This window comes from Heptranchias perlo, chromosome 21 (genome assembly GCF_035084215.1).
Source record: "Heptranchias perlo isolate sHepPer1 chromosome 21, sHepPer1.hap1, whole genome shotgun sequence".
In the NCBI taxonomy this organism is placed as follows: Eukaryota; Metazoa; Chordata; class Chondrichthyes; order Hexanchiformes; family Hexanchidae; genus Heptranchias; species Heptranchias perlo.
The window spans coordinates 22,629,735-22,644,343 of record NC_090345.1 but is presented as its reverse complement, the minus strand read 5'-3'; the positions used below and the strand labels follow the sequence as shown (position 1 = coordinate 22,644,343).

The 14,609-nt window shown below is 40.2% G+C and overlaps 1 protein-coding gene across 6 annotated transcripts in view; it reads right to left on the bottom strand.

Annotated features, from left to right (window-relative positions):
* Positions 1-14,609, bottom strand: part of LOC137340049 (microtubule-associated protein futsch-like) — a 224,708-nt gene that overhangs the window by 37,552 nt on the left and 172,547 nt on the right. For all 6 annotated transcript variants that reach the window (XM_068002280.1, XM_068002274.1, XM_068002277.1 and 3 more), the window contains 2 exons: positions 7,023-7,083; positions 6,014-6,239 (listed from right to left, as the gene is read on the bottom strand). In XM_068002280.1, coding sequence (XP_067858381.1) covers positions 6,014-6,239; positions 7,023-7,083 — 287 coding nt within the window. The remainder of the gene's footprint in view (positions 1-6,013; positions 6,240-7,022; positions 7,084-14,609) is intronic.

The window sequence follows — 14,609 nt, the reverse complement described above, 5'->3', positions numbered from 1 at the left end:
TTGGATGAACTGCAATTTCTTCCAGCTAAACATCGATAGGACCAAAATCATCTTCAACACCCGGCATAAACTCCATACCCGTATCATGATTCCACCTGCTCCCCGGCCACTGTCTCAGGCTGAACAGACTGTTTGCAGCCTCGGCATTCTATTTAGAGGCAGCGGAGGGATCAATAGAGGTGGTGGAAATGAAGAGCTGAATATCATCAGCACACACCTGGAAGATAACGCCATTACATAAATGTTGTCAAGGGGCAGCATTTAGATGAAGAGGAGGGTGCGAAGGACAGATCTTTCGGGGACTTGAGGTAATGGTGCAGAGGCAAGAAAAGATGCCATTACTGGAGATGCTCTGGCTACGGTCATATAGGTAAGAGCAAAATCAAACGAGGGAAGTCCCATTGAATTGGACAACTAAGGAGTGGCATTAGAGGAGGATGGTGTGGTCAACTGTGTCGAAGGCTGGAGAGAGGTCGATGGGGTGAAAAAGCCCCATGGCCACTGTCATAGAGAATGTCATTTGCAACTTTGGTTTGGGCTGGTTTGGTGCTGTGGGAGCGGTGGAATCCTGATTGGAGAGATTCAGGCAGGGAGTTTCAGGAGAGATGAGCATGCGTTTGAGAGGTGACAATGTGTTCAAGGACTTTGGAAAAGAACGGGAGATTGTACAATGGGCAGCACCTTGCAAGGATAGAGGGGTTGAAAATAATTCAAATTCCATTTCATGATAAAAATGCTGACACTTTGAAAAGCTCTGAGCCTCTCTTTGCTTGGCAGAAAGTGGAACGATAACTAGTTGGAAAAATTACTATCAGTCGCATGCTAATCTGTCATCATCTGATGGTGGTTGTTTATCAGCAGTAATGGGAAAATGATAATCCAATGAACTAACATTGACATTGTTGTGTCCGGTGTATGCTCTCTTTTTCTCTCTCTCTTAAGCTTCCTCTGTTCAGAATAGGTTAGCCTGCAGCTTCAATCTGTGGCAATCCAGATTTGGTTTGACTGAGTTGGTTTGGGATCCGGGTGCTGATGTTTTGAATTTTAAAAGAAGTGCAAAACAACAGAATGTTTGGAAGCAGAGTCAAGTTTCCACCTGTAGTATTAACTATTAAGTCTTTCAGTAATTCAGATCAGGCCCTATTTGCAGTCCGTTGCTGATCCTTGCTATAGTTTTATTAGTTAAATTCAGATAATTATTTCATATTTGACTTCAAACAAAATTCTCTTCTGAGAACATATAACCTGGAAATTTACTGCCATTGGGTCAAATTAAACTGCAATGTTATCTTACTGAAGGCTTAACTTTCATTTATTAAATAGATTATTATAAAAACCTCCTAATTGAAACACTTGATCTTATTCTGAACTGTAGTTTTTTATATTTATGATTTAATGATTTCTTTGCACTTGTCAGGTTTATTGCCTCAAATTTCCAGCTGTTAAAATGCCTAACTTCAGCTTCCCATTAAAATGTCAAAATTGCATTTACTTTCCTCCCTACATATCCAGACCATTATTTGATTCAGCTTCTTACTCCTTCCAACACTACCTGCAAAGCCTTCAGTGACAGCCCTCTGTTAAAAATCTTGTTGTTTGCCCTCGTCAAAGTGCTTCAACAGGTTTCAACAAAAGTCACATGTATTTTTGAAATAAAATCAATCTCTCTCTTCAAATGAACAGCACGACCTGTTAAGACTGGCTGTTCAAACACCGACAGCAAGTATATGGTTTAGCTGCATCCATCTTCCCGAGTTAAGAATTAGACATTGGGCCAGAAAATGCTCCCGAAATAACAGAGGAACTCAAAAGCGCTTTCCATTTTTAGTGGTGAATTGAAGGAGCAAGTTCCCGCGTTCGCACACGCGGAAATCCAGAACTCATTCCGAGTGGTGCGTCGACGTTATGATAGCTTCGAATTAAAGGGCCATCGCACGCTGCAATCAGAGAAATCATTGAAAAAGCGCCAACTTGCTTATCTGCCCAGCTAGAAAGTAACTGTTTACACCATCAAAACAGGTACACTTAAAAATACCAAGTCTAAACTAAGTTTTAATACTGCGGTAAGTCTTAATGACAGCCAAAACAACTAAAAATTAACTTTTAAAAATGCGGAGTCTCATATTACTCCTTGTTTTAATAGATTTTGGTCATTTCAACAAAAAAATTTAAATTAAAAAATTTGAATGTTTTTTTACTTTTCCCTTCTGTCTCTTTAATTCAATTATTTCTTTGGCTTTTTATTTAAAAAAATTAAAATTTTTATTTACAATGACATACAGAATACTAACTTTAAATGAATGAAGTCCGCTTGCCTGCTTGAGCAATGCAGCCTGAACCTGTGGGCATGACTTCTCTTCCTGACAGATTTTGTGGGCGTGTCTTCTCCTCTCAGACTTTTCCAACTGCGGGAACGCGCGCTGCCCAGGAGGCTGGGTTGATAGTGCACAACTTTTTTTTTTAAAGTTCAAATTCAAATAATTCAACGCTACAGAGCCCGCAGTAAGTAAGTTGGTTAATTTAATCGCAGGAGCGGCAGTGAGCGCTGCCTCGACTCTCGGAGCAATTTCTGGCCCATTGTATTAATATAATCATTTGCAGCTTCTGAAATACTTTTGAAGTGTGGTCAATGTTGTATTGTAGGGAAACAAAGTTTTAAGTTTTCCAACACCTTTATTAAATTTAATGTTACGTTCCAATTTTTTTTGCTATCACAAAAGTAGGATAAAAACCCAAACTTTGAACTCATTAATCCGATTTCACATTTTCCCAGCTGTTTAGTTCTGCACCAGCAGACTTTCCCTCGTCATGTGTAATAAGAGCCTCCAGTGCAGTCCAGGGATATTAAACGGCACAATTGTGCATATATATTGCTTTTGAGTAGCAATTACATGGAACAGGAGTAGGCCATTTAGCCCCTCGAGCCTGAGATCATGGCTGATCTGTGACCTAACTCCATATACCCAAATCCAAAAATCTATCAATCTCAGATTTAAAATCAACAATTGAGCTAGTATTAACTGCCGTTTGCTGAAGAGAGTTCCAAACTTCTACCACCCTTTGCATTTAGAAGTGTTTCCTAACTTCACACCTGAAAGTCCTGGTTCTAATTTTTAGGCTATGTCCCCTAGTCCTCAACTCCCCAACCAGCAGAAATAGTTTCTCTCTATCTACGCTATCAGGTGTACCCGTTCCCCTTAATATCTTGAAAATTTCGATCAAATCACCCCTTAATCTTCTAAATTCCAGGCAATAGAACCCTAGTTTGTGCAGTCTCTCCTCGTAATTTAACCCTTGGAGTCCAAGTGTCATTCCAGTAAATCTACACTGCACTCCTTCCAAGGCCAATATATCCATCCTAAGGTGCGGTGCCCAGAACTGTACACAGTATTCCAGGTGTGGTCTAGCCAGGGCTTTGTATAGCTGCAGTACAACTTCTACCCCCTTGTATTCTAGTCCTCTAGATATAAAGGCCAGCATTCCATGAGCCTTTTTGATTATTTTCTGTACCTGTTCATGACATTTTAATTCTTTCAGAGATCAAGATTTGACATCCGTTATTTACTGATCAGTGTTAAAAGGCAATTTTAAAGAAGAGTGTACACAATACCTTTGTGTATGGGATTTGATTTCAAGTGGGCTTTTGGAGAATGCCAGCTTACATCCACAATTTGAATTTAGATTTTTTATTTGCTGCATTTTGGAGTAGACTTTTTATATATACACACACTTATAAATATTTTTAATGTGGATACTGCTTCACACAAGAAAATATACACCATTAAGCTGAAGAGAAAACAACTATAACAGTGAATCATATAGATTGTGGTAATCTATTCGTAAAAATACATCTAGTTCTTTACTTGTTTCTTGAAGCCCAGCTCTACCTCTACAACACTACCTCAAGCCCATCATCACCACTGTGCTGTCTGACTACTTGTCTAACAGCTTGGATAAGCCAGAACTTTCTCCACTGGAAAAATCAAAGTCAAAGCCATCCTGTTCAGCTCCTGCCTCAAACGGTGTACCTCACCTCCTGATTCCATCACCATCCCTGGCTGCCTCATTGAGCTGAACCCAATGGTGCACAACCTCAGTGCCTAACTATGCATTCAACAGTGAGTTGGGGGGATTTCTCATCAGCCTGCAATAATGATAATTAAGTTGGTGAAGGGGAAATTTTGACATGAAAATATGGAATATGTATAATGCACAATGATAATTGAAAATATACATGATGCAGTTTATGCATTGTATATCATAAGGGGATTCAGGTATGAAATAGGGAGTAGACAGAGTAGTGCCAAAGTTTTGGAAGTCCCACACTGCCAAGGTAAATTCAGCAGAATAGAACTACAGGCACACAGACACAATGGGGGCAAAAGTAAACCACGTTTCGCCCTCTTTTTGGGTGCAAAACCCACCAATTTCGTGGTGTCAAGACCCTCAACTGACCTGTGCTGGAAGTACATGCGACACATATTGATTCAGATGATACTGAGGTGTCCCTGGCAGCCGTCTGAACCAGGCGATAGGCGCCTCATTAGCAACGGGCATAACGCCAGCTTTACGACCCCACCATAAAATTCATTAGGCACACTCTGCTCAGTTTCTCAGGTTTTTCTGCGACCTAACCAGCAATCCCTAAAGCAACCATGGGAGGTCGCCAGCAAAACGGTACATTTTTTTCTTTTCAAACTTACCTTAACGTGGAACCAGGAGAAGCAGAAGTGCTCCTCGGTTCCACAACAATATTACGGGCTGTGACCAGCCCATGCTCAACTCTCTCCAATTCGCTTCTTCCCCTCCAGATCCTACATTAACCCTGCTACCGGCATCACAGCAGGCCCAAGCTGGTGCTGCTCAAACCAGCGAGCTGCCTCTGGACGCCTGGTTGGCATCCGCGTTTGTTGAAATTATGAAGATCGGACCAGAGATCCAACTTGGGATGAGCCTCGAGCCTCCGGCCCGCATATTAAATGTATCATCGATTTCACGTCATAAGGTGGACCTAAACCAATTTTTCTCCCGATGACTCAGAACCCCATTGCAATCCTGGGGACAGAATCATCGTCATGGTTTTGAAGGAATGGGGGGCGGAGCACAAGTGCCTTCCAGGATTCTTCAGCTGCATCCACCCTGATAGAGGCCCAGCAAATCGGAACAGCTCCATACACTCCAAGAACAGAAGAGTGGCCCAAGAAGGGTGGACAAAGGTAGGTAGGTAGGTAATTATTCCCTTTCAGGATTGATAACCTTTGCTGGGGCCTCAGCTGGTGAGAGTTCCACTGCGGCCTACAGAGGGCACAATGGGTGGAATTGCTGGGGTAGCCCAGGAGCTCCCACAGTCTTGATGCAAGGGATGATGAACATATGATTCGCCAGTGTCTCCTCCCACTAGAATTTCTCACAATGGCACAAACAGATGGAATCCTAGTAGAAATGGGTCCCATCCCATTTTCTCCGCCCCGACCGGAAATCCAGCCGAATTAATGTCTTGGCCTGGACCAGAAATTTGGGCCTTGTGTGCATGTGGAAGTCTGTTAAGGGCTGAGCATAAAACACTGTTTATCTTCATTTATACCTTAGCCTTTAAAAGTGAAAAGTTGGTGGACCCTCAGTCATATTCTATCAGAACGGTAGCTTGTCTTGCTTTCAAAAATGAGAAGCGGGAATACTTAGTATACACTCCACAACACCACTTGTGCTGGTATATAGGAAAAGATCTGTGATACAGAAGAGGTTATTCAATTACATCACAGCACAGAGGATAATGTATAATTCTGGTTTTACAAACTGTACCTAGAATCATAGAATGTTACAGCACAGAAGGAGGCCACTCGGCCCGTCGAGTCCGTGCCGGCTCTCAGCAAGAGCAATCCAGCTAGTCCCACTCCCCCTATCTAATGATAAATAACATAACTACATGGGGTCACTTATTTTTGCCAAATGAAAATATTATAATTTTGTACAGCAGTTACATAAAAAGAATGTCAGTGCCTTTGAAACTTACCTGCTGAAGAAAAGTTCTCATTCACAAACTCTGAATTCTCATTCACAAATGCAGAAAGATCGGAGGGCTGAGGATAATCAGGTTTATCTTCTTCTAATTCGGTTTGTATTCCAGAGTAGGACCATTTCTGATTTGTCACTGAAGAGGCCAGTTTCTCTTCATCAGTGGCATGTTCCACTGTGCCAATTACCGGTGGGGTCTCTGGGGTCGTAAGTGGGGTTGAATCCTAAAATGAAAGCATCAAAAATATTCATCTTGAAATCTACCTCTGAAGCAGTATCACCAGCTTAAAGAATGTCTGAAGGCATTACTGGTGCGTCAGGAACTTTTAGCACAAGCAAAGAAATATAAATAGGACACAAGCATGTTTCCCAAATACTCTTGTGCCTTCAGGAAAATGTTTATGTTAAGCTTTAAAAAAAAAACAAGTAGAACAGGAGGATCCCAGGTCTGATTTCCAGTCTGCAGAGTTAGTTGATATTTTGTAGGAGGAGTACTATAAATAATGTCAGCAATTTTTTGTTAGGTATAGTGGGGGGGGGGGGAGGAATCAGGTTCTTGGAAGGCATCCAGGAGCTATATGCCAGTTGATACCTTCAGGAGGTGAGTGGAGAAAACTGGTGAGAAAAAAAGATAATATTTCTAATAGCTTTACCCAAACCAGCAGTGAAATAACTGCAATAAAATAATTGTTGTTACTACGATCGGTGACTGAACAATTGTTAAGAGATATTTTGTCAGAATTTCTGGCTTCCAAACTAGAATTTCCTCCATGTAATCAGGGGCCACATCAGGGCTAACAAACATGTTGTACATTGCACTATTGAAACTGTTAAAGGTATCAAATTAAGACAGAATTTTAAGTCCAAAACTGTTTTGCTATCCTCGAATTAGCCTTTCTGACAGTTATTGCCCTCCTCCAACTCCCCCTCCTTTCTCCTTCCATTTGGCCATAAAATCAATGTAATTATTAGAGGTTCTGGAACTCTTTTGATCGATGTTCACTCACCTGTGAGGATGCTTCAGATAGTGAGGTACGCTTCGGGGATCTCTTCACCCTAAAAGTATTTCTGCAGATAAAAGCAATGCTTTTAAAATCTTCAAATGCACCAGGTATTACTTCAGAGAGCACAGTCAAAAATACTTTATAGCTCCTGAATAACAGAGTTTTAGATTGACAAGTATACTTATAATGCAAGCGCCGCAACTACTGAAACATGTGAATATTTCTTTCTAGGATTCCATATGGTGTTTCATTATAAATTACACCCTTTTCATAAATGCTAATTTAAAAACATAATAAATAAGTCGGGGTTGCTGAAGGAATTTGCTCACTACTTTGCATATTTAAGCACACAGGTCTTGAATAGCATATCTAGATCGATCCCAAAGATTCAGCACGGAGTCTTCCTGGGAAAAATCCTAACCTATCCTGTGTAACGAGTCTGTCAAGGAGTTCAACTTGAAGTTGAGTGTAATTCCCAGCAAAGCGAGTCACATTTTTATTTTTTGTTTAATAAACATGCAGCTGTATTGTTACTGCTGCTTTGAAGCCAAAGAAATTAGTGGGAACTGCTGGAGAGAATCTCAGCATAAATAAAAATCAGAATGCCCATCTGATTCAAACAATGTCTTGCCTGGTCCACACAATGCAAGTCCAGTTAAAACTTTTTTTTGCAGGTGCCATTAGGCAACTTGAAAGACCATTTGTAGCCAAGGTACAGCACAGGGGAAATTTAAAAAAAATCTGTCTTATGCTAATTTTTGTTTTAAAAGACAATGAAAGTATTAGGTAATAGATAAAAACTGGCAGGTGCATCAGCAGCTCTGAAATGGCAGCAGCAGGGCACACACATGGAGCAGCTGCAAGCATGCTGTACACAGAGAGTTAGATCTTCTTTCCACAGAGAACATATTAGCTTCACTCCGTCTACAGTCCTGCGACATAGAGATAAATACATAGGAAAGGGACAGACAGACAAAAAGGAACTGACAGAGAATGTGAACAAACACAGGAAAAGGTTGCTTGGAGGTTGGGTGGATCCTCTTAATGATGAGACATGTACCTGTACTGTACTTGGGAATTGATGAGACAGGGCAATATGAAAAAATGAGAATGCAGGCAAAAGTCCTTCGATAGGCCCACCGATGCTCAATGCTCCCACATAAAAAGATGGAGCCCATGGTTACTTTTTAATGCCAGTACTTACAAGAGTTTGAATCACTACAAAATTCTGTTAGATCCTTTGCAGTATTGAAAATGACAACACAAACTCAAAACGTTTGCTGTGAACACAGTGAAGGTTTCAACAGCCAATCACATGTTTTGAGAGGATATAATCTTTAAATATATGGGGATGATTTTGGTATACACATTAATCGGACAGGAGCTGGGTGGACCGGGGCGGGGGGGGGGGGGAGGGGGGGTGTAGTGGTCGTGGTGTATGCAGCAACCACCCTGAGGAGTCAGCGTGGGTCCCAAACTATTTTTGTCGTGCATCCCCCCCCCATAAAGCAATTGTCAAGCTGCTAGCGCAAAACGTGCTCCCAATAGACAGCTCGATGATATGGAGGTGCGAAATCGGGCAGGGTGTCCACTACTGCAGCGGCTTAAAGGGGAGGTGTATTTAGCATTGGGATCAAAAGGTAGCAGCATTGTAGAGCAGCAGGCAATGAGAGTAGAACCCGTGGCAGAAACTATAGAACATTTCAGATGCGTTAAGGTGTAAAACCCACTCCGACTGCCAGAAAAATGCCTCCAAACGCTTTATCCGACAGCAGATGAGGATCCCTCATCAATGGAAATGGTCACTTCCCGACTTGTACCACCCATGATTGGTGGGCAGTAGAAACTGGCAGTCGTCTGGCAGGCAGAGAGCAAAATGGCATTGGGGTCTGAATTGCATCACTTGACCCCGATATGCATATATATTTGGCCCCCGCAATGGGTTGCCAGTCCACCCGAAAATCAGAATGGACATCAACTCAGCAGTAAGTCATCATGACTACCCACCACTTGATTATGGTTCTGTTACTGCTGTTTTTAAGTGCAAATGGGTGGTATTGAGTTGAAAATTGCCCCATAGTGATCACAGCCAATTAAATTATTCTGACAAAATCTGGAGTAATAAAACTAAAATTTAATTGAGAGCTTCAAACAACACCCTAAACCATGAGAGTGAACTTGGAATTTTTTATGGAAACTCTGTGAACCCAGAAATAAAATGAAGGTTTAAATGTCCTTTATTTTTTGTAACCTCTATTATGGTTGATAACATAACAATTGAAACAGCAGACAAAGGGGCCAGTATAATGCACTGATTGGAAACTGAGCCTATTGTGATGTCTTTGTGACAGTATGGTTATGTTGCAGTGTTCATAGGAGGGTTAAATGAGGGAAATCAGTTTGCAGATGGAAAAGAAAGTTATGGGTATATTGACAGCAGAGCGTTATAATAATTGTCAGTATCAGAACATGTCTTCAGTATGGACTGGAAACCACACATGTACATTCTTCCTGCAGTTTATTTCCTATTAACATTATTCTAAAATCAAATATTGTAGCTTAATAAGTGTCCTTCTGTGACAATGACGTCTTTCCACAAAAAAAATAGAATATCTTCCGTTGAGTTCTGAATTAGGTTTACACAGTTTAGCGAATGCAGTCTTCAAATGACAGATGCTTTAAAGAACATGAAACACTCAAATAGAACAGCTATTGTCGAAATTAAATTCATCACTTCTTCCTGACACATAAAACATAATTAGCAATTCTTTTTTTAATAGAAGTATTCATGAACTGCTCAAACATTGCACAGAATGATGGATTGGCGAATACTATGAGGGCTCTTACAATTGCAAGAAATAATGAATTTTATAAGTAGACTTTTTGTCCTCTTTAAGAAGTTAAAAATTGAATGATGCATAGTAGGCAGCTCCAATAACGCAACAAGTGGTCTGGGAACAGGTCTGCTGACTGTCCGTTTGGTTAGGGCTGGGTAAACAAAGTGCAATCAAAAATAAGGCAGAACAAACTAAGTAGGTATTAAAATTAAAATTTGAGTATGAAGATAAATTATGAATTAGAGCAAGCACTACCAAAATAGTCAAATACTGAGGAACAGAATCCTGGGCATTTGGGAGTGGGTAGCAATACAAACTTAAATGAAGGGATTTAGATCAGAATCATGTGGATCAACCACAAACTTCAGACATTTTTAAACTGATGTCATAAATTGTAAGAATGAAATTTGAGTGCTTTATAAATTTTGTACCATCGATAATATTTTTTTAAAGAATGTTTCTGGTCTCATTAATATAAGCCCTGTTAATGGCAGTTAAATGTATGCTGTATCTCCAATGATCAGAGACTGAAGCTGCTGTGAGGTCATCCTTGCAGAATGACACAGTGCCATGGTACACAGGAGAATATAATGGAATTAGTTTGCCATTCTATCAACCGTAAGAACCTTACATAGATTAGAATCAATGTATTGATAGAAAGTCAAGTCATTCCCCTCTTTAATATCATGGGCTCTATTGGTTAAATAGAAGATACACATTTGGAACCCTTTGGAATTATCCATTGGGTAAAGTAAATTAAATAATGTGTCAATGATAAAATCACAAGTGCATACAATGCCCGGTCTGCTTGTTGGATAAATATCAGAACCATAGCTCCTCGATGGCTCAATTGGTAAGTAAGGCATAAGGCAAGTTTTATTCCTGGTCTGTGCCGAGTTAGTTGATCTCAGCCAAGGTGCACAACGGTTGTCTTTGACTTCCCTGGACTAGGGAGTGCTGGGAAAGTCAGCCAGGATTTCTGTTCTTCACTGCTGTCTATTAGCCCCTGCTGGAAAATGCATGTACACAGATGTTAGGTGAGGATGGGACAGTCTAATTGTGACCATCCATGGTAAGATCGCCTGCTAACACTCACTGAATAATGGCCACCTAGGTGAGGTAGCAGACGTAGCCTGTAATCCAGCATGAGTCAGCATCTTCAGGGCTGGGGGCAGTAGTTATAAATTGCTGAGTAATTTTAAAATTACTTCCAAAACTTCCACTTATGCTTTTGATTTAACAAAGAATGTCATTTAAAAAAAAGTAACAGACTTACTACAAATGAAGAGATGCAGCATGTCGTGCATAGTGTATTTGTATTGCTTTTACTGATTTAGGAATTGCCATGGCGTCTTCAAAAGAGTGATTGGTTGAGGTACCAGTTTTTACAACATTTATTAGTACCAAAAATGTTGTGAAGGTTTCTTACTTAGCATATAATTTGTAGCATGTAAAAGCAGCTAATCTGTGTTAAAATTCAATGAGGTATAGAATGTCAATATAGAACAAAAGTCGTTCTGTAAAATTTGTACTTAATGAATGCTTTTATGGGCTGGGCAATGCAAAGTGTAAATAAAACACAACAACGGGAAGAGAGACCAATGCATTACTGATGAAATAATAGCAGCAATACGATTGACGATCACAGCATTATAAAACCTCCTGATATACGTATTCAGACATTAATTTGGAGTTTCCATTGTTACTATGTCAGTGTCACAGTGGCAATTCAGGTTTCACCTTGTGCCAAATAGTCATTGGCAGTGACAAAAGACCAATACACTAACCTTATTACTTAAAGAGGAGATATATTCTACTAAATAGGACCATAATCCTGTGTTTAAAGACACCCATACTATGAGTGACAGCTGTCCCTTGTTAGTGCTATAATTTAACTGGAGGTCAGTGAGAAGCATCTAAGGAACAAATATTTTGTGTGGCACTCCCATTTATGTAACATTATTTTTCACTCTAAGTGACATTATGAACAGGAACAAATGGCTGTGAGCAATTCCCTCCATTCATAATGTCACCAGAGCTGAGCTTTATGTCATCACACAACAGGCAGTACAAAATGTCTGCCTCCAGACTGCCTCTAGTGAACAGTTTGATGTGTTAACAAGTGACAGCTGAAAGACAGTAGTAAGTGCACAGATATCTATAAAAGTCAACAACATTCAATATCTTACATTTCTGCTTTAAAAATCACCAAATAAATTTCATCCCTCCTGTTGATAACTTCATACTTATTGCTGTTAAACAGGTGACAACACTCCACAGTGAAGATATCACAATAATTTCAAGCATTGCAATTCCAACACTACATTTTTTTGCATTTTCAGAGAACACTATAATATCAGTACATTATGGACAAAAATTTCTCACAGCTGCTCCCGCTCTGCTGCTGTAACTTTGCTGGAGATGCTCCGAGGAAATTCATGGCCAATATTTCTAAACCCAAAAACTGAATAACGACAATAAGAAAATGGTTCATGAAATCACATTCACCACTCAACTCCTTTTTTCTAGAAACCTCCCTTCACAGTTTGGTGACCAGGAGTAAAATGCGTTAAATCACAGAGACAGATTTTAGCTCGGGGCGGGAGTTGTGCGGATGGGAACGACAAACCTACCTGACCTCGGCAGAATGAGGCCCGGGCAATTTTAACACCTATCTGCATGCCCCCGGTCAGTATTCCACCCAAAACGGGCAAGAAATGGAAGCTGGCCAGAAGCGGAATGTCAGGCAATAGAAGGCCGCCTGCAAGGGCCTAAGGAACAGTGCCCGGCACTTGAGCAAGTCATAGGGAAGAGGCTTTGGAAGGGCCTTGTGATTGGGGGCGGGGGGGGGGGGGGGAGGAAGGAGCCTGTGGCAGTGGAGACCTAAACTTCCCTTGTCGGGCCCTGCCCAACAAGGGAAGTGGAAAAAACTTCCCTCTTTGGGCAGCTTCTGCCCCCAACTCTTCGTCCCACTTGATTCACCTGGTGGGAAAGCTACAATGGGTTCTCCACTCAGGCCACTGATTAAAATAACAGTCGATCCCAATGGTGTAATCGGAGCCCGATTTGCTTATTTAAAGAAGGATCCCACCAGTTTCCGTTGGGTGATATTGCCGCCTGCTCATTAGGGTAACTTAAAATCGAAGACTGGACATCAGCGGGTAAGTCTTTCAGGCGATTTTAACTACCCCACCAGTTTCCAGCGAGAAGGCAGGGTTAAAATCACCCTAGTCTCCTACATTGAGTTATCTAATACATGGCAATTCGAATAAAATAAACTGCTTACTAACTGTTCAGGATTTTTTTTTAAAAAACGTTCTCAAAAAAGTCAAGTCATTCTACAGAAAAGCGTCTCAGTTAGTCTGTTAGTTACAAGTTGTTCTGACTTTTAACAGTTTTATTTCTAGAGATTAGTTTATATTCTGAAATTAATTATAGACAGTAGAAAGAAAATGACAACAACTTGATATGTAGAGAAGTCTAATATTCTATGATACTGTACAACTAAGCTCATTGATTCTATAAACTTTCCTCTTATTTGTATTCAGAGCACACTTTCTCCTCTCTATATCCTTACTGTGTTAAAACTAATACTCATCACAATCTCCCACTAAACTCATTCTTTCCTCGGATCTTCAAACACAACAGTTCATTCAAAAGCCACTTTTTTAAAATATAGATTGTCACAAAAATTCCAATTCCACTTTGAGCTTTTATTTGCTAAAAGGTAACACTGTCCTCACTATTGTGTTGTCTAAACGTTTGACTTTAATAATCTAATTTAATTTACTTTCGGCCTTCTTATTTTTACTAATTCCAGGTTATTTAATTAACTTCATTATTAAACTAGTTGAATATCATATCACTGAGCAAGGAGAGGAGATCAACAATGATCAAGTCAAGAATCAGAACTGGTTTCACTCATTTTCCTAACAGAAGTTTTGAACAAATGCTGCTTTGTACATACACATACATACATATATACACACACACACAAAAATTATTATATTTGTCAGACTTTCTAGATCTCTAGTAGCTGCAGCAATGGATGTGTTTTGCCAGGCAGTGCCCTCTCACTATCCAATGCCCATTATAACATCACAGCATGCATGGGCTATCTTGGATGTAGTAACAAGCTGAAAGGGGGTCTGGTGAGAGTGAGAGGTTATGATTAGTGGTTGTGATTATTAGAAATAGTTTTGAATATTTTGATAGAAAATAGCAAAAATAATGCACACAATCAGGGGAAAAAACATACACGTTTTGTGTGATGGGAATGGGGGAGGGAGAGAGAGAGAAAAAAAAAGATCAGCCAAGATCTTATCAAATGGCGGAGCAGGCACGAGGGGCTGAATGGCCTACTCCTGTTCCTATATTCCTAGGACACAAGCAGGGGCAGTTCACACAAAAAGAGACTCTTTTTAAAAAAAATACTTTCTCTCTCCACTCTCACCCCACCCCCTGCCCCATGAGTGATACTGTAGGAGATTATCTGGCTCCTTCCACAATTCACTTGCTTTCCATTACAGTTTGGAACTTAGTCAATTTGTAGGACTGTTCATTAAAGAAAACTTTACTTCTGGGTTCTTGTGTAGAAATAAAAAATATTCCAGGCAATTTTTAAAAATCTTTTCTAAGGATTTAGTAACTGGGCTGAAGTTTCTAATAAGAAGTTCAATTTCCTCTGATGTGCCAAATACTTCCTTCCCCCTCAACAAATCTCAATTCTATATAAAACTCTGGATTATACAAA